This window comes from Tauraco erythrolophus, chromosome 4, assembly GCF_009769465.1.
Source record: "Tauraco erythrolophus isolate bTauEry1 chromosome 4, bTauEry1.pri, whole genome shotgun sequence".
Classification (NCBI taxonomy): Eukaryota; Metazoa; Chordata; class Aves; order Musophagiformes; family Musophagidae; genus Tauraco; species Tauraco erythrolophus.
The window spans coordinates 1,854,358-1,873,257 of NC_141468.1; the positions used below are offsets into that span (position 1 = coordinate 1,854,358).

At 46.3% G+C, this 18,900-nt stretch overlaps 1 protein-coding gene across 1 annotated transcript in view; it reads right to left on the reverse strand.

The window, feature by feature from the left end:
• The window catches only part of LOC104379513 (collagen alpha-1(XII) chain-like), a 57,321-nt gene that overhangs the window by 18,118 nt on the left and 20,303 nt on the right, over positions 1-18,900 (reverse strand). Inside the window, exons 16-26 of the mRNA XM_086609851.1 lie at positions 17,533-17,679; positions 16,448-16,567; positions 12,058-12,197; positions 10,520-10,643; positions 9,059-9,202; positions 8,549-8,739; positions 6,611-6,685; positions 6,231-6,311; positions 6,117-6,143; positions 3,781-3,849; positions 3,570-3,665 (exon numbers count right to left, since the gene is read on the reverse strand). Coding sequence (XP_086465977.1) covers positions 3,570-3,665; positions 3,781-3,849; positions 6,117-6,143; positions 6,231-6,311; positions 6,611-6,685; positions 8,549-8,739; positions 9,059-9,202; positions 10,520-10,643; positions 12,058-12,197; positions 16,448-16,567; positions 17,533-17,679 — 1,214 coding nt within the window. The remainder of the gene's footprint in view (positions 1-3,569; positions 3,666-3,780; positions 3,850-6,116; positions 6,144-6,230; positions 6,312-6,610; positions 6,686-8,548; positions 8,740-9,058; positions 9,203-10,519; positions 10,644-12,057; positions 12,198-16,447; positions 16,568-17,532; positions 17,680-18,900) is intronic.

The window sequence follows — 18,900 nt, forward strand, 5'->3', positions numbered from 1 at the left end:
GCTCCTTATATCTTCCTCCCAAAACACATTTAATGTGAACTATTACAGTTCTGCAGAGCCCCACTGGCCATAAAAATCCAATTTATTATTTTATTAAAATATGCCAGCTCACTACTATTCCAGGTCTCTGCAGCACCCTGCAGCAATGACTTCCACAGGCCAGTGACTGCTGATGTGTAAAATTATTCCCTTTCATTGCTTTTGAGTAAGGAGTCAACATTCCTGCAGCCTGTGATGATGGTTAGAGCCAGATGTTTTCCTTGGCACCTGAATACAAGGCACAGGGACTCAGGTTTAGCATTTCAGTACCCACCTTTGGTCCTGGTGCTCCTGGAGGTCCCATCACTCCCTGAAAAAACAGAATAATGGAATCATAGAATGGTTTGGGTTGGAAGGGACCTAAAAGATCATCTAGTTCCAAACCCCCCATCGTGGGCAGGGACACCTTCCAATAGATCAGGTTGCTCAAAGCCTCAGAAACAGTGAAAGCTTTAAACTTTAAAACCCAACATCTTCTCTTTTCTCACCCTTTCCATTTGTAACCACAGGATGTGCCCTTTGAGGAAAACCTAGATAAGAGGTATTGGAGGAGACTCTGGAGACACAGAACCCTCCAAATGGACTTCAGCTGCAAATCTCACTGTAAAATTGCCAACCCACCTGCTCTCCTTCTTCCCCCTTCAAGCCAGCAGTGCCGGGAATACCAGTTCCTGCCACCCCCTGCAAGGTAAGCACAGCACTGCACTCAGGAAGGCTGGTCCTCAGAGTTGCAGACCATATGTCCTACCCAGATATCTGCTTCAGGGCTCTACTCTTAGTCCCCCTGCAAAGCAGGAGGGGAGAAATTTGCTCTGTAAACGTTTGGCTAAAACATATGTCTAGCCAGTAACCTTCAGGCAAGGTGCAAACAATGACTTGGAGGAGAGAATTAAAAACAAGGGTCTGCAGGTGTTTTCAGTGACCATTCGAAGCAGGGTGGGAGATTCAATGAAGCAGCCCTGTCCAGGGGACAGGGAGTATGCAGGGCTTAGGCCAAGTTTGGGATGAAACGCTGCTCCTGACAGCAGGAACTGCAGAGATCTTCCACTGGGTAGAAACACGAGGACTGTGAGAAAAAACAAGGGTTTGGATGGAGATGGACCATCTATTCTATCATGCACAAACTCAAGCCTGTACAAGCAGAAATTGGAGGAAAATTCCAACGGGCCTCCACTTTGTTTGCACTGTCTACCCTGCTATTACTTTGTCTCGGCTACTCTCAGTTCCTCCTTGGGCTGATGGATTCAGGAAGCATCTGAGATGAGTAATGACCTTTTCTCCTCTTGGTCCAGGTAGTCCAGGAACACCGTCTAGCCCTCCAGGGCCTGGCAAGCCAGGCTTCCCCTGAAAAGGAAGATACATCATCAAATCTTTTTCTTCTAAACTGTTTGTTACCAATCACACTAAAGAAAAGTTTATTTTTAAGCCTGCAGAAACAGAGGTAGAGAAATGAGTATCCTGATGCGTCCAGTTCCTTTGCAATTGAGGATTTCTAGAGATGTTTATGGATTCCCAAATTTCCTTTTTCACCGGCTTTACTCAGTTTGATTGTTACATGGGAAGACAGAAGCTGGGCACCCATGTTGATTTGGAAGTGGCACTTCATGGTTGTGTTGCTCTAAGTGTGACCATAGTGATGCTGCTGGTGTAGAAATGGTGAAGACTGACATATGGAAATGGCTGGTCTATGGAATATAGCTCTGCAGTATGGCAAAGGTAAGGGAAAAAAGCACCGATATATGATGATGGATAGTAATAGGCACCTTGGGAAGGATGTAAAAACAGGACATGCCTATAGTCCCGGAGTAATCTTTCAGGATTGAGTCATCTGCAATGCAGGGACTTCCCGAACCAAACACGGTTTCTTTTATTCCTAGTAGTCCTCCATGGACTGTTTTTCTTCTCTTATCTCCTCTGGAACTCAAACTTCCTACATCCCAAACACACTTGTGGGACTTCTGTGAAGAACCACCTCCTTTTGTTTGTCTCGAATTTGCTGCCAGCTCATTTCGTTTGCTGTCCTGCGCTTTTGATTCACCCTCTTGCCCTCCTCTGGACCTGCCCCAGTTCTTCTCCATCCTCCTGAGACCAGGGGGTGGGATGTAGGAAGGTGCAGGGTTACACTCAGCTGCTCCATGGGTGGTGGAGACAGTAGGGGCTCAAGGGTGAATCACTGTCGCTTTGGAGTAGCCTTCATCAGGTGACATTTGTTATCATCTGCCAACATGACTGACTACACCACAGAATTTATCATCATGGTGAGCATAGTGGTAGATGCACTTCTCACAGCTTTGCTCTGTGCCACAAGGACAAGCATGTCCTTGCTTTTGGTAAAACAAAAGGCTGTTATCTCATGTCTTCGCTGGGTTTCTAACATTTCCCTTTTGGTGATTCCTGAATGATGGGTCAACAGGATGAAGCTGACAAAGTGAGAAATGCGTAATTGGCCCTGCTGAATCTGTCAGCCCTCATCAGCGGAGTGAAGCATCTTGAAGTGGCAGCTGATGAGAACTGGCAGTAGATGTTGTCCCTCTACAACCACCCCACCTGGCAGAGGGCATCCCGAGACCAACAGCCCTTTCCCACCATGGCTGGCAGCTCTTCCTCAGTAACTGGCCATCAGTGGACCACTCACCGGCTCTCCCACACTTCCTCTGTCACCCTTGAGGCCATTCCTCCCGCGAGGGCCCTGCATGAAGCACAGAACAATCTTACTGTGTGTCCCAACAGTCCTTTTGGGTCTTGATGGACATCTGGTAAGTAGGGAAACCAGAGCCTATTTGGCAGCTTAGAAATAATTTTTAAAAAAGGCTTCTCATCACATGCAAAAGTGAAAGCCCATCTCAGGTACTTACCCTGAAACCCAAATCCCCTGGTTCACCCTGAAACACAAAGGACAGGAGAATTGCCATGGGATGGTAATTTAGAGAGCTCCTGCAGGCTGACAAGCCCAGAGACCAAAACTCCTACCCTCAAGGGAAGACAGAGCTTTAGTAGAGCTGTCGGCTAGCTCGCATGGTCCAGACACCTCGACCTGCAATATCTGGTGTCAAACCCCCACCTTAGGGCAGATGAGGGGAGTTTGGGTCTCTTGGTGTCTGCTGAGACTTTTTGACCCACCACCAGCACAAGGAGACACCAAATGGTGACAACCATCAGCCTCGTTTCAGCTGTGCACAGTGCAAGTGATCCTGGGAATTTCACTCCAGCACCAAACAACCTTCCTAGGGACCTGGAGCTGGAAAAGTCTTAGTGGCCACTGAACCTGGTCCCATGTCAGACAAGGCTAACTGTAACCTTTTCAAGCTTTGTCATCAATTCCTGCTGTAATAACAGCAAGGCCCTGATGATGGGAATACTTTGCAGTTTCTCCTTTTATGCCTCAATGAGAGAATCCCATGATGGAGAAAAGAAATGTGTGTTCCCAGGGCCCTTGAATGAACCAAGTATCCAAGGACCCTGGACTATGCCAGGTCTCCTCTCTCTGTAGTACAACATCACAAAGCAATGCTGCAAACAACCTTGCTTACCTTGATGGAGATTCCTGGTGGCCCCTGTGGCCCTGGTAAACCCGGTAAACCTGGTGGTCCTGCTACCCCAGGAACCCCTGGCTGCCCTTTCGGTCCCTGCAACAACAAAAAACAAGAGAGGGCGGGACATGGGCTCTCTCCCAGCTCCCTTCACTTCTCTGCAGCCCTTGAGAGGCTGAAGGGTCCACCACACCTGGGGTATGACACTTACAGGGGGGCCAGGCTGCCCATTTCGGCCAGGAATCACCTCCACTCCTCCCAGAACATAGCCTGGTTCACCCTGTGCAACAGAGGGAAGAGGACAAACGCTCAGCTGTGTTCGGAGGTCTGGGTGCAGATAGGCAGTTTCATGACTTAGGGGCAATTTCATGATCATAGAATCATAGAATGGGTTGAGTTGGAAGAGACCTTAAAGATCATCTAGTTCCAACCCCCCTGCCATGGGCAGGGACACCTTCCACTACACCAGGTTGCCCAAAGCCTCATCCAACCTGGCCTTGAACACTTCCAGGGATGGGGCAGCCACAGCTTCTCTGGGCAACCTGTGCCAGTGCCTCACCACCCTCAGAGGGAAGAATTTCTTCCTTAGATCTAATCGAAATCCCCCCTCTTTCAGTTTAAAGCCATTACCCCTCATCCTATCACCATATACCCTTGTAAAAAGCCCCTTTCCAGCTTTCCTGTGGACCCCCTTTAGGTACTGGAAGGCTGCTCTGAGGTCTCCCTGGAGCCTTCTCTTCTCCAGGCTCAACAACCACAACTCTCTCAGCCTGTCTTCATACGAGAAGTGCTCCAGCCCTCGGATCATCTTCGTCACCCTAGATCAGCATAATCAACTGTAAAACCAAACAGCCTCTCCCTGCGCTGCAAACACAAGCCACCTATTTGCAGCAAGTCTTTTGCAGAAGTACCAGAAACCACGTGGCCATGATACGAGCTTTGCTTACTGGCATGGAAGACAATTAATCCCAGGGAAAAAAAAAAGGAGGTTGGATTTCAGTAGGATCCGCTCCCTGATCTGTAGCCATACAGACAGCCCAGGTGGATGGAAGGACAGAGGAGGAACATGCATTGGAGGTTGAGGGAAGGATAGGACTGAAAACTGAAACGTGCCAATGGCTTCTGATAAGGACTGAGCACTTTTTTTCATAAAGACATTCAATTCCTCCTACTAAAGCTGAAGGACAGCTCCACAAGCTGAAGACCAGCAGTATAGAAGACCATAGCTCAGAAGTTCATACTCACCAAAGGTCACTATGAAAATGCTTAGAAATTAGAGATCAGAGCAATACAATAGCTTTTTCCCAATGAAACACAGGAACGAAACTCACTCTGTCTCCTTTTGGCCCCGCTGGTCCAGGATAGCCAGGAGATCCCTGGAATTCAAAATAAATCCTGCACTCACAAGACCATCATTGTGGGGTGTTTGAGTTAAAGACCTATCTCATAACATTTCATTCATTTTTAAAGTGGTCATGAGAAAAGGTTCCTAGAATTGGATTTCGGTCCCAACATTGATGAGCAATCATGCATATGTCACCCGTGGGGCCAATGTGTTGTATGTCTCTCTCCAGTGATGGGTGCATGTAGGATGGACACCTGATGTAGTGACAGTGTAGTACCTTCAAGCGCCATGAGATGCTGTGAGGAGTGAGAGACTGCTGCTTGTTAAATCCACCAGCAGAAGGTAAACAGAGTCAGAAGGGGCATTCAGTGGCTGCAGTGGTTTATGTTGGACCCCTGTGATCCATACAAACCACGGCTCACAAATGTCACAGTCCTTGTTATGGGTGCTACCCCATCACAGACACTGGCAGTTTGATCCAGATGCCCAAACATGGGTGTCCTGGGATATCTGAGATATCCCCAGGTATCTAAGGTACAGGGCTGGCAGATATGATGCAGAATTTATGGGAGGTCTGTGTCATTCTGGAGCATCAGCTGGAGGATGGGTGGGATAACAGGGCATCTCAAATGACATGAGAGGACTCTCTTCGCAACTGAATCAAGCCCAACTGATGGAGTTAAGCTCAAGATGGTGCCACTGAAATGTTGTTTCTGCACAAGAGCTGGCTGTTTACAACCCATTGCAGCCAACGGAGTTCAGTGGCTCCGTTCAATTACATGTGCAGCTGGTGTCTTTGTGCCATTCATGATGCTCTCTGACACCTGCCAGGCCTCCAGCTCTCACTTCAGAAGTGTCTATCAAGTCTCATACTTTATCAGCCCTCCACGGTTGCCTTTGAAATCCTAGGGCATCTCAAATGACCTGGGCACCTTGGTTGCAGTTTGGTTCACAGTCCTTGGCTTTTTCTGGACAGCTCTGGTTTATTGAGAGGTACTTGGCTAGAAATGTGTCCATGTTGTGTTGCGTTATTTGTCAGACTATTTGGAGATATTTGGTGACAGCAACAGCCCTCATAAAAGCAAAATGAGTTACTTGGGCTTCCCATCCTGCTCACTGCAACTGGCCTTTGAAAGGCTTGCAAAGCAAAGCTTTAAAGGTCCCATTGTACCAACGATCTTTGCTGCATTCAAAATACTTACAATATCACCTTGGATGCCAGGGAGACCCTGCAAAACAGGAGAAGGAGAGAGATTTGAGAGTCAGGCTCACTTTTCTCTTAAATGGCACCTTGACAAGGCTTGTTAAATACATACCATGAGTCCAGGGGGACCAGGAGGACCTGTCCGCCCCGGTCTACCCGGCAGCCCAGGAATGCCGTCCTTCCCAGGTAGACCCTAAACACAGGGAAAGTAACAGCACGCAGGTTATGGCCCCAGACATGCAAACCCAAACAGCTTCATGCAGCACCAGCTTTCTGCACCACTTTAGGGAATCTCCAACTGCCAGCACACACATACACACACACATTAGTTCCCTTTTGCCTGATTTTCAAAGCCAGCATGGAGCAGGATACACCGAAACACCACCAACATAAAAGATCTGAAGATGTTTGTTTGCTAGATCTCTTCCTTGGTTCTAATCATTTAGTTGCATATTAATTAACTCAGTGGATGGTTCATGCTGGTGGACTCACCCGCTCCCCTTTCTCTCCTTTTGTAGTAAAGCTGTATGGGTCATAGCCTCCATGAGCTGGGGAGCCTCTGAAGCTCTTAAAAGGAAAAGGAAAATATGATCAGGAAATTATTATCCACCAAGGGATGGCAAATAAACTCAAATCAGCGTGACTATGAAACATAGGCTAGCACACTCCTATGCTTATGCAACAAAAAGAAGCAAAGTTGACCATCCAGGAGACTTGTTCATATTCTTGAACTGTTTAAAGTCCCTTGGAGGTCATGTATTATTTATTTTGTCTCTAGCTCGCACTGAAATTGAGAGAACAGGATGGAGAACGCAGATATGGCCCATGTCACATCTACAGTGCAGGATCTTCTTTTTGGCTCAGAGAGACTCTAAATAATCTTGGTTACATATCTGCAAGGCTTCAGAGTAGCGTAAACGCAACTCTTCTCCCCCTTGGAAGACACTGTGGAAAGGAGTTTGGCAGATACGAATTGAAGACCCTAATTCAACCATCCATGGACAACATCTTACCTCATTTTAGACTGTCACAGCATAAACATCACCATGTGAGCTATTCTGCCAGTGTGGATGCCTACTTATGAACTGAATCATGAGCAGACCTTGCTGACCACACTGACTAGCTGTCCACCAGCTGCTACAGAGACCCTCATTTTCTCCAGTGAAGCTAACATAGACTGCTCAGTCTTGCGGGCTACAGCCACATCAGCAAACTCACTAGACCAGCACATGGGCTCTGGGGCTGTCCTACTGCTCTTCATGTGCTTTGGCTTTCTGCTTGGTAGGAGGAGTGGGTAGATTTGCCTCCTGACATTTTATTTCCAAAGTAAGGAGCAGTGACAGCTTGTTGGTCTTTTCAGTGGCTCACATGGAGTCTAGAGCTATCTGAGATGCCACAGAACATCTGGGACATCTGCATGGGGCTGGCAGATATAAAGCAGGATCTATAGAAGACCTGCATTTCATTGGTTTGTTGGGAAGGAGCACAGGAGGCTGTTACATCTCTTATGCTGAAACAGGAGCTTCTAGGGTAGAACTCCTCAAACACGGATATGGCCTCCAAAGTTAAAGGCCTTGACACTGATATAACTCCACTCAACACCACGCAGGTATGAGAAGTGACCTGATCAGACCAGTGATCAAGATATTTCTTTGAAACATAATCCCCTGAACAGACAGCAGTGAACTAATTGACCTGGCACTTAGGGACACGGTTTAGTGGTGGACTTGGTAGTGTTAACGGTTGAACTTGATGATCTGAAGGGCCTTTTCCAACCTAAATGGTTCTTTGACTCTATGACACTCATTCTCACCTTTAAACACCAGGGACCACAAGTCTCCTCTTCTTTTTGGATATGTGGTTCAGCTGATGATGTAACAGGGACATGTGGTTTGCTCTCTGTGTCATCAAATGGCAATTGCTTGTCAGCTTCACGTCTGGCAACCTACAGCGTGGAGTTTAGCTTAGCTTAGTGATCCTTCAGGTTTTGGGGCCAGACATCAAACACCAACCCTCAACAGGTCTCAAGAGTTCACTGAGCTTTCATATCCCCCACCTTTCCATTGAAACAGCCATAAAATATCACTGTTGGAGATACTCTGCAGACAAGCTCACATCTTTACCAATGACCCATTGACCAGAATTAGAAGAGGACAATGAATTTATAATACATCCAAGTGCTCTGCTCCTGCAGTGGCCTTATGCAACTTTCAAAGCTCTATTCTGGCTTCCCCAATTCCACTCCTTTGATTTGAAAAATTTTACTCCTTATCTCTAGGGTTGGACAGTAAATGAGGTCAAGATCGGACCCAGTGTCCTAAATCTGTTCTGACTTTGCCTTGAAACTTTGCTCGGGGAAGAAGATTGACCTTGTGCATGACCTGTGCCAAACACACTGGCTTATATTCAAAGGTCTGTGAAGCAGCTCACCTCCCCAGATGGTAGCTGGGCCCCTGAAGGCTGAGGGTCAGAACAAATCACTTCTATCAGCTCTCGGAGAATCTGGGGGAAGTCGTCGAATGTGCTGACATAGAAAATGTTCTGGAGGTTCTGCTGCATCAAGATGCTGCTGAGCTCAGCGGGGTCAGCTCCTGAGACACCCACAGCAATGACTCGGATCCCTGAAACACATTGCCCACTCAACGGAAGCACAAACGTTTGAGATCAAAGTTTCCAAACCCCTCGTCACAATCTTCCTGTGAATAACCTCTGCTGGGATTAGGTACTCCAGTAGTCACAAGAGAACTTACCCGGAGAAGCATGTATGAGTTACAGCAAACAAAGGCACTCTAGCTAAGGACAGAAAGAAGAAGGGGTAAAGGAGTGAAGAAAGCCAACTATGCACTCAGAGTGCACACATCACATAGCGTACCACCCTCAACCCCCTGGAAATTCATGGAGAACCAAGGCCTCAAGAAAACGCAACGGGGTGAGTCTTACCCAAAGCATGGACTACTCTGGCTGGTGGCAACACATCATCCTGGGACCGTCCATCAGTCACGAGCACCAGCACATGAGGGAAATCTGGTCTCATCCCTCTGGAGGACTGAAATAACTCCTTTAGCATGTAGGTTATACCACGACCTGGACAAACACAGAGAGAGATGGTGTAAATCTGCCTGTTAGGTCTGCAGGGGGGGACTGTGGGTCTCCTTCCACAGACGGAGAAAAAAGGGCATTCGGTGTGGCCCCAGAATGGATAGTGGCCCCTAGCATGGGGCAGTGTCTTTTGAGGGAAGAGAGTAGTAAATCAGATTGGCTGAAATGGTTCAGGCTGAATTCAGCAGATAGTTTTGGAAAAGAAAAAAAAAAAACATTCGGGAGATTTGAAGCATTTTCTTTGCGTTTTAGGAAAAAAACCCCACAGAATTCCCATTTCCAAATTTCTTTTGAAAGACCAGGAGAATTTCACAAAGAACTCTCCCCTAAACTGAAACAATTCAGAAGCCTTGAAACAGACTGGAAAGACTCTTATGATGGGCAAAGTGCCTCCATTGACACAACCTCCATAAAAAGGAGGAGCAGAGGCAAAGCTACCTAAGAATTTGCAATCCGAGCAGTTTCACACCTGCTTTCCCTAACTGGTCCCATTGCAATTTTTGTATTTTGATCAGCCTCATTTTAATGTGTTCCTGACCAATGCCACTGAGCCAGGATGAGGTGTATAAGCCTTCAATTAACATACATAGGTGCCTCAAGGCTTCCCTTTATGTTGACTGACGGCAAGACATTAATTGGGCCATTTAAAAATGGTAAAATTAAAACTAACTACCTTCAATTTAATATTACTGCTCGTGTACCTTCAGGGGACCAGGCATACCCTGCAGTCCTTCTGGGAATGATTTGGTGGAAAGTGTTGTCTGTCTCTGAGCTTTTTAACTACGTAAGACAAAAGCGTCTGAATTTCCGAGACGCTGAGCTGATGGAGAGCTGTGTTATTTGTACGATGGAGGTGAACAAAGGACACTTATATGGTGATACGCCATGAAAATAGGATGGGGCACATGTTTTGTTGTTAGGGCAACCAGGAAATAACTGTTGGAGTTTGCTGATTAAAATGTGCACACAGTGGGCAATAAGGATGCTTCAGTATCAGCTACACTTACCTAATGTTTATGGGCTTTGCCTCCAAGCCAGGTATAAAAACCTCCCTGAAGTGCAGGCAAGGTTATAAAATAATGAAGAGAAACCCAGTAGTAAAGCTAGGACATAGATAAAGGACACCAGGACAGTTGGAAAGACCATCCCTGGAAATAAAACGAAATTCAATCCTCTGCTCTCCAATTTTGAAGAACTTTGGGCCATAACTTTCTAACTAGGTAAACGGGTTCAAAACACTCAGACAAATGCTGTCCCTGGTCCAGAAGGTCCACCCCACGTGTACATCTGAACCATACCCACCTGTTTTTGTGTTGCCTCCAGCGTAGTGCAGTCCCTTGATGGCTTTCAGGACGCTGTTGCGGTCCCGGTGCTCGTGGAAGTGGAAGGCTGCCCTGGGCTCCTCGCTGTACTGTGCAACAGCAACCTGCCAAAGAAAAGGGGGTTAAAAAACATGGAGGGCTCAGGCATACAGCAAATGTGCCATCACTCAATAAACTGTTAGATAATGAGTCAGATAATGCAACTAGTTGCAGCGCAACAGGAGTGGAAAGAGGTTGTGTTTCTCGCAGACTGAAAAGTGGCACAAGAACGGCGGTCGGTTTGGCACGCAGGGCATAATCCATATGCTCAAGCATGGGCAAGGTACTATTTCAGACTTGCTAGGGCATCAGAGATTTCCAGGCAGGGAGGTGGATATAGCACGGGACTGCTGGGAGACCTGCGCACTTCAAGCAGCTCTTGGTTGGGTGGAGGCATCTCCTGCTGAAGCAGAACCCATGGCAGCACCTATCCTTCCTGAATTAAACCCCTGATCTCCATTGAATGCAAAAGCAGGCCAGCTACTCAGCTCATGCTATAGCCATCTAAATCAAAATGTCTCATCTCCCCAGAATTATTTGTCACCCCAGTGTAACCTTCATCATGTGTCTCCACCTCCAAGACTACCTGTAAGTAAAGAGTGCAAGAAGCTCCCCATTTTGTGATCAACTGAAAGTAAGCTATGCAGGTCACCCTTACAAAGGACTAGTTCAAATATTACATTAAAGAAACACAAATTATAGAATCATAGAATGGTCAGGGCTGGAAGGGACCTTCAAAGGGCATCTAGTCCAACCCCCCTGCAAGGAACAGGGATATCTCCAACTAGATCAGGTTGCTCAGGGCCTCATCCAACCTGGCCTTGAATGTCTCCAGGGATGGAGCATCCACCACCTCTCTGGGCAACCTGTTCCAGTATTCTACAACTCTCATGGTAAAAAATTTTTTCCTAATATCCAACCTGAATCTACCTCCCTCTATTACCCAAAATAATTATCTACTGGGTCTTCCAATTGGCTTTGTGGAGTTGTTGCATAATGCTGTAGACTTCATTTGCCGTTGAGGTGTCACATGGCCTGGGGGTCTGGTCCTCTGCTTGTCTGGAGGATGTAGCTTTTGGTGTGTGCTGCATCTCCCATCTGAGCCCTCACCTGGGGCTCTAACCAGTAGCTGTCTGGATGTGGGCAGAAGTGGAGTCCTAGAGGGGAACCCACACCTGATCCATCCCTGGGCTCCATAACCTAGACAGCGTTTCAGTAGGTCTGGGATTTGCTTTATTCCTGATGACTTGGTCTTGGAAAAATAACCAAGACATGGAAATATATCCAAATGAGTAAGGTGAGATTTAGGAGGCTTTTACTCATGTCTTTGTTGGACACACATGTCTTTAGGCAAAGCACTTACTTAGCCCTTCTGAGCCACAACATGTGAGCGAGCAGCCTGCTGTCATCACGGGGGTGAGCAAAAGATGAACACTTGGAAGGAAAACACCTTCAGGAAATAGGATAACAAAATCTTGCCTGTGTCCCTTCAGGGCCAATCTTAGGGAAATAGGAAATGATCCGGAAGAGGAAATCCTTCACTTTATTGAAATTGCTCTGGCCAATACTCGAGGATTCGTCCACCAGGAACCCAATGTCTGCTTTGAACTTGCCACAGACTGCAGAGGGAAGAGAGGATCTCCGTAAGCTGTGGGGTCCTGAAGCAGAAACATGTTTCTTCGTGTTCAGAGCAAGAAAACAAACCCAAGTACAAATATCTCTTGCGATGCCAAGTGTGGGTGAGTGAGCAGGCAGCACCTTCACCCCACAGGGCAGTGCTGAGAGCTTCACTGCATTTTATGGGGTCTGTGTCTTCCCTTTCCCTGACATTGTCTGCTCTCACTACTTGATGAATAAAGACTACTTTGGGCTCCTGAGACCAGAGATCATGGTCCCTGCTGGTTTTGACCTATTGCTACATCATCATCAAATTACACATGGATACACACTCACTTGGCCCACGGAGAGTTGTCAGCGGTGCAGACACTACAGTGGTCAATGGTGGGGTCTCTGGGGTTGGTGGGAGCTTTGTGGTGGTGGCCAGTGGAAGAGGAGTGGACCCCACATTGCTAGGAGATATGGACGGGGATCTCATCGTATCTAATTTTGCAGAAGTCACTGGAGCGATTGGCGCAGGTGACTCTCTGTGAGGTCCCACTGTAAGAGGCAAACAAAAAAAGGTGTTTGTTAAACCTCTTTTAGTCATGATGTCTCTACTTAGCAAACCATCAGAAGGGTAGAGAAGCCAAGGAATTAGGCTCAGTAGCAGTTACCTTGGTAAAACTGCAACATATGACTCCAGCCTTCATACCTGTTTGCACAAGGAGGGTTGTCTCTGGTCCCTCCGTATCTCCAAAGACTGGTCTTACGGAAAACAAATACATTTCGTTGGTGCTCAGTCCTGTCACTCGATGTGATCTAGAAGCTGCTGATAACAGTTCCTGGGAAAGATCAGAAGCTGTGAAAAAGGAAGAAACGTGCATTGACTGGGAGCCAGAGAAACTGAAAAAAACTCCACGTCTCAAACTTCCCATCTTCTAATGACACCACCTTTGGCAAACAGGAGTTTGGGGATGAAACGAGTCCCGAGCTCCCGAGCGGAGGCACTTGATAAGACGTGTTTGCCAACTGCAATGGTCAAGTCCTAAACCAGATGAAACAAAGTTGTTTTGCATCTGAAAAGGGAGTCCTTGAGTACATGAACAGGAAAAGAAAATGGGAATTTGTACGAGTGTTTAGAAAGGGCATTTGGTTCAGGTGGTGTCCGAGGCTGAGCTCTGTGATAGACCAATGAAGGAACATTAATTATGGTTGGCAGCAGTTAGCATGTATAGAAACAGGATTCTTTTTTTGTTAATGAATGGGAAGTGTGCTGAAAAGTAGAATCAAACTTACTTGAAAAATTCGGTCGCACACAATGGATAGTTTTGATTTAAAATACTGATAGGAAAAATCTGTGAAAGTGTCGTAATGTTTTGACATTTTAAAAGTGTCTTATTTTGGAAATAATGAACGATGAGTTTTGACATTGTTCAAAGTGAAACTTGCACCTTTTCATTCTGAAACAGCATTTTCACTTTAAAAAATATAAAATATTAAAACTTTAGTTTCTACGGACAGAAATTACATTGGTGTAAATAATCAGTTTCATTTTCATTAAATGGTCTCAGTTACCCCTGAAAAATTTTGGAAGGGAGGTTTTGCTCCTTTAAAAAAAAAATCTTGCAGTTTGATTTAAACTCTTCTACCTCCTTCTCCTTTTGGATAGGTAAGTTGAAACAATAGTAATGGGTTTAGATGCCATGTTACCTCGTCTGAAGAGATTTGCTGTATGAAACACATGTTGACGGGTCTGCTGAAGCACAGATGTAAGGCAGTCCACCACTCACCCTGCCAGCCTAGACCCCCAAGCCCTTCTATGATTCCAAGTTCAGGTACTTTTCCTTTTCCAGCTATGCCATTGTTCATGCACTAAATTGCCATTGTGTAGCACTAAACCCCTTTGTTTCACATAATGGGGCTTTCACATAACGAGAAACAGCGTATGGTTGCTACATATATTCTGGGACACCACTTTGTTGGAGGATTGATGTAGGAAGTATCTGGATCATACCCAGGGAGGGGTGGTCAGCACAAGATTGGCAAGCATATGCAGGAAGAAGTCTGCAACCTTTGGAGAAGGAAGATGGTTTTTGCTGGAGAAAATTTTCTGTGAAGAATGAATCACTGAATCATAGCATGGTTTGGGTTGGAAGGGATCTTAAAGATCATCTAGTTCCCTCCAGACACAGGCAGGGACACTTTCCACTAGATCAGGTTGCTCAAAGCCTCATCCAACCTGGCCTTGAACACTCCCATGGATGGGGCATCCACAACTTCTCTGGGCAACCTGTGCCAGTGCCTCACTAGTGCTTCACCAATGAAGCTGATGTTTTGCAAGGGAGAAGAGACTGTGAGGCTCAACGTGCAAATGTGAGATTAAACAAGCTTCTATTGATCAGGTGGATAAGAAAACCATGACTTTGGTGCTCCAAAAACAGTCAAGAGAAAGTAGAAAGGAGAGGAGGCCAACGTCCAGCTGAACTTCTCCAAGGTCCTTCCTGTCACATGGAGGAGGAAGAGTGGCTCTGAATGGAGCTCTGTTGACGTACATGAGTTTGACTTTGTGTAACGCTGGACAGAAGAGGTCTACAGCTGGGATGACCTCAAGCTGCATAGAAGGGGATCCAATCTTTTATAGGGCAGGCTGGCTAGAGTGAGCCACAGGGAGGAGGGCATTAAACGAGCTTAAAAGGGGGGCAAGGGACATGGGTAATGAATGAGTACTCATTTAGAAAAAAAATCAAGTTGCAGAGAAGAGAATTAATCAAGGCACCAAGAGACAAAAAAAAAAAAAAAGGACAAAATTCTTAATTGCCTTTATAGACTAATGCTGGCAGCCTGGATAATTAAACAAGAGAAATTGGAATTACTCACTTATGAGCATAAATTTGATCTCGTTGCTACTATTGAAATGTGGTGGCAAGACTCATCTGATTGGAATGTTAAATCAATAGTTATAAACCTCTTTCAGAAGGATCGATGGCGTGAGGGCACAGGGGACTGTCGGACATGGTATTATCCATTTCTGAGCCCTTGACAACTCTGGAACCAATGATTTTTGAATACTTATGGATCAATATTTTAGCAGCACGGCAAAGGAGGGGAGCAGTTGCATTAGATCACTTAAATCACCCCGGAGAACCAAACGTTCCGTTCCCTAATCACTTATCCATAAGATGTAGAGCAAAAAAATGATGCTACCACGGGAGACTTCATCCTGAGTGACACACGCTGCAAATCTTAAGCTGCCAATACAAAGATGTCCTTGGAATTAAACAAAATTAAAGCTGATGACCTGGTAACTCAAAAAGCACTGCAGGGAGCGCAGGGGAATTGTGTCAGGTTCGTTTTCTTTATGGACTTGTGAAGATGAACTGATCCCTAGCAAAAAGTTGGTGGCTGAAGCAACAATGACAGGAAACTTGCTATATTCAAAGAGGTTTAAGCCCACTCCAGGAAAAAAAAAAATAATATAGCTGGTGCTTTAAAAGGGCAAACCCCATAAGGCCAAATCAACTGGAAAGAGAAATACACACTCAAAATTGCGAGCAATGATTAAGAAAGTTTCGAAAGCACTTTACTATACAGCAAAGCTTTTAAACAGATAAGAATTAAGGTTGTATGGATGATAAAAAACCACGTTTTTTTGGTTTGCTGCAATTATCCCTGATGGACAGGTAGTGACTCTGGAGGAAGAGACGCTGATAATGCCAGCCAGCAGGCTTTTTCATTAGCAATTTTCACATCTCCTTTTAATTCCCCTGAAGATTTTGCAATGGCCAAATGGGTCATCTTGTGAGCCTCCTCAGTGGGCCAGCTTCCATTTTGCCCCCTCTTTTTCACCCCAATGAGGAAGCTGAGACGAAGGGACTTGATGTATGGAAGCCCCCAGGGTCAACCCTCTATTCTCCCGCTAAACAGAGTCCAGACGGGTTCAAAGGAAGGAACAATGTTGGTGCCAACAGTGACACAGCATCATTTACCCCAGGTCAACTGGGAAGCACTTGGAGACACAAGTCATGACACTCGAAGGAAACAGCAGCCACTTCAGGCTAGTGGTGGAAAGAAATTTCCCCTTTAATACCTGCCACTTGCATCTTCTGCAGCATCAGCTGGATCTAAGACCAGATACTGGATCAAACAGTCCACAGGGCAAGCCAGATATGTCCATACTCCATCCTGAAATCCCCTTGGGTGACGGGGCAGCTCACACAGGAGGAAACCAAATTGCAAGCCATCCTTCCTCAATCCCCAAAAAAAACATTACCTGAGGACAAGCGCCATGTTAGCAGGTACGTGGATGCTCCAGGAACAGCCATCCAAGTCAGCAAAACGCTGGTCTCCGCAGCCTCCTGCACTGTGAACTCAGTCACTTTGGGTAAATCCACTGATGGAAAAGAAAGACACAAAGCTTAGGATGGGTAGAAGCTACCACTGAAAGCTTCATTGAGCTGAAAGGAAACCAGTGCATCCTTTGGAAGGTGCAAATCCTGGCCCTACTGAAATCAAAGGCAAAAAGTCCAGATAGAAATGATGGGCATGAAACACATCTCCACTACACTTGTTCACAGCTCCAGCTGCTGGTGAACCTCTCAGATAATATTTACCCCAAGGTGCAAAGATGTGCGTGCCAGGAAACAGATCTTAGCCTGCAAACAGTTTTGGAGACCTTCTGCCTCCTAAAATCTCATGTTCCTGGTAAGAGGAAGGAGTCCCTACAGCACTTTAAGAGTTTTCCAGAAAGCTGAATCGGATCAGATCCTCAGCTGGTGGGAACTGGTGGAGTTTTAGCAAATAAGCATTGGCAGATCTTCAGCCTGGACTGTCGGGTGTTTCTCTAAACTGATGGTGAAATGTGAGTTGTTGGGATGGGCAATAAAGTTTTTGACTGCACACTTGTGCCAGCTGCTAGTGCTCCTTGAAACCACAGCGGTGGTCCACGGCCCTGACCTTCTCCACCATTCGATCTCCAAATCTGCCTATTCTGCAGCATCGATCAAGTCGCATGATGCCACAGCGTCATGACTGATATTTGCCTTTATCTACTGGAAATGGTCAAGATGTTGTAACTAAAGAGGTAATTCCAAGATAACGCGTCACAAAAATAGCATCTCAGGGTGAATATCGGCAGAAGAAGACACGCAAAGTCCCAACATTTCTCAGTAATAAGAAGAAAAGACCAATGCATGTTTTCTGGCATGCTGGATGGTGGGACCTGAGAAGGAATAAGGTGTCTATCAGCCAATATTGCTCTTTTTCCATCTTCACCTCCCGTCACAACCCCCAGGAAGAGACAGACCCCAGCACTAATGTGGAGATGCTCTTGTCCCAGTCCAATGGTGTCATACTCACGGGTTTTGGCTGTGAGGAGTGTGGGACTTCCCTCCCGTCCCCCGATCATTGCAGACATGCAGATGGTGTAGGCGGTGCTCTCCTTCAGTTTGGGGATCGTGAAGGAGACTGTCTCTGCTGCAACCAGCTGGGAGGTTTCCAAGCCACCTAAGAGGAGCCATTCAAGAAAAAAAACAGTGTTACATAGAAAAAGCAGGGTCATTGCTATTAACAATTATTGTTACAGCAGTTTCCTCCCACATAAATCATGGGACCTGGCCAGGGAGGAGTATTATAAGCTCATTTTGCATATGGGGAAACTGAGGCACGGGCATGCGAGACATCTGGCCACAAAGGCATCACATACACTGCTGGAAGGGAACAACTTCTGTGACTTCCCAACTATGCCTATATCCAACGGATATCTTTGTTAGAGACTAAAACCTGGCTTGGTTACAGGGCTTCAACCTGCTCCCATAGACGTTACGGTCCCCATCTACCCTGATCATCTGTGGGAAAAGGGATGAGCTGAGTTAAGCCCATATTTTCTGGGGTTCCTTGTGCTCTGTCCTCATACCACACCTGCCTAAGAGGTTGCTTACCACTGAACGGCACCCAGGATATCTTATAGTGAGTCACCCTAGGAAGCCTTCTCCAAGACAGCTTCAAACTATTTACGCCAGTGTCAGTAATCCTCAGATCTTGGATGGTCTGGATGGGGTTGGAGTCTGCAAGAGATGCTGCAAAAATGAACCAGGATGAGACGTCTGAAGTAACAGCCCAGGTTAGGCAGCACCAGGCTCACAGCTCTAAGCTATGGTGCTCAAGACAGTCTTGGGTCTATACACAATGTCCACTTTCCAAACATTATCCAGGGACGCCAGGCTGCATTTCCCAATGAATCCATGGAGAGGAGCACTGTGCAGTTAAACTGAAGTATCTCATCCATATCCCTTACTGCCAGCACCAAACTCTGGTGACACAACACAGGCACGTGAGGAGGGGGCCAAGAGAAGACAGATTGTTCAGAAACATCTTCAGACATCACAGTGGGGAACTGTGATTCAGATGAACTCGTGAAAAGACACCAAAGGATTCAGGACCTCAAGTTTCAAGAGGCAAAGGCACAAATCAAGGAATGGCAAACCTCAAGAGTGCATGTTGGTGAGTTGACCCTGAGTGGTGCCTGCAGAGAGGCCCCTACCTTCCTGAGATGGCTGTGGATAAATAAAACTGGGGAGCGTGTCAATACGTTCAGAGTTGCTTACCTATGCCAAGGCTGTCTAACATGCCAGAAGAACATGTCCACTCCTACCCAGGCGAACGGCCGTGTATTATTGCTACCAGGGCTACTCATGTCACTGGATCACCAACATGCAATGCACAGGA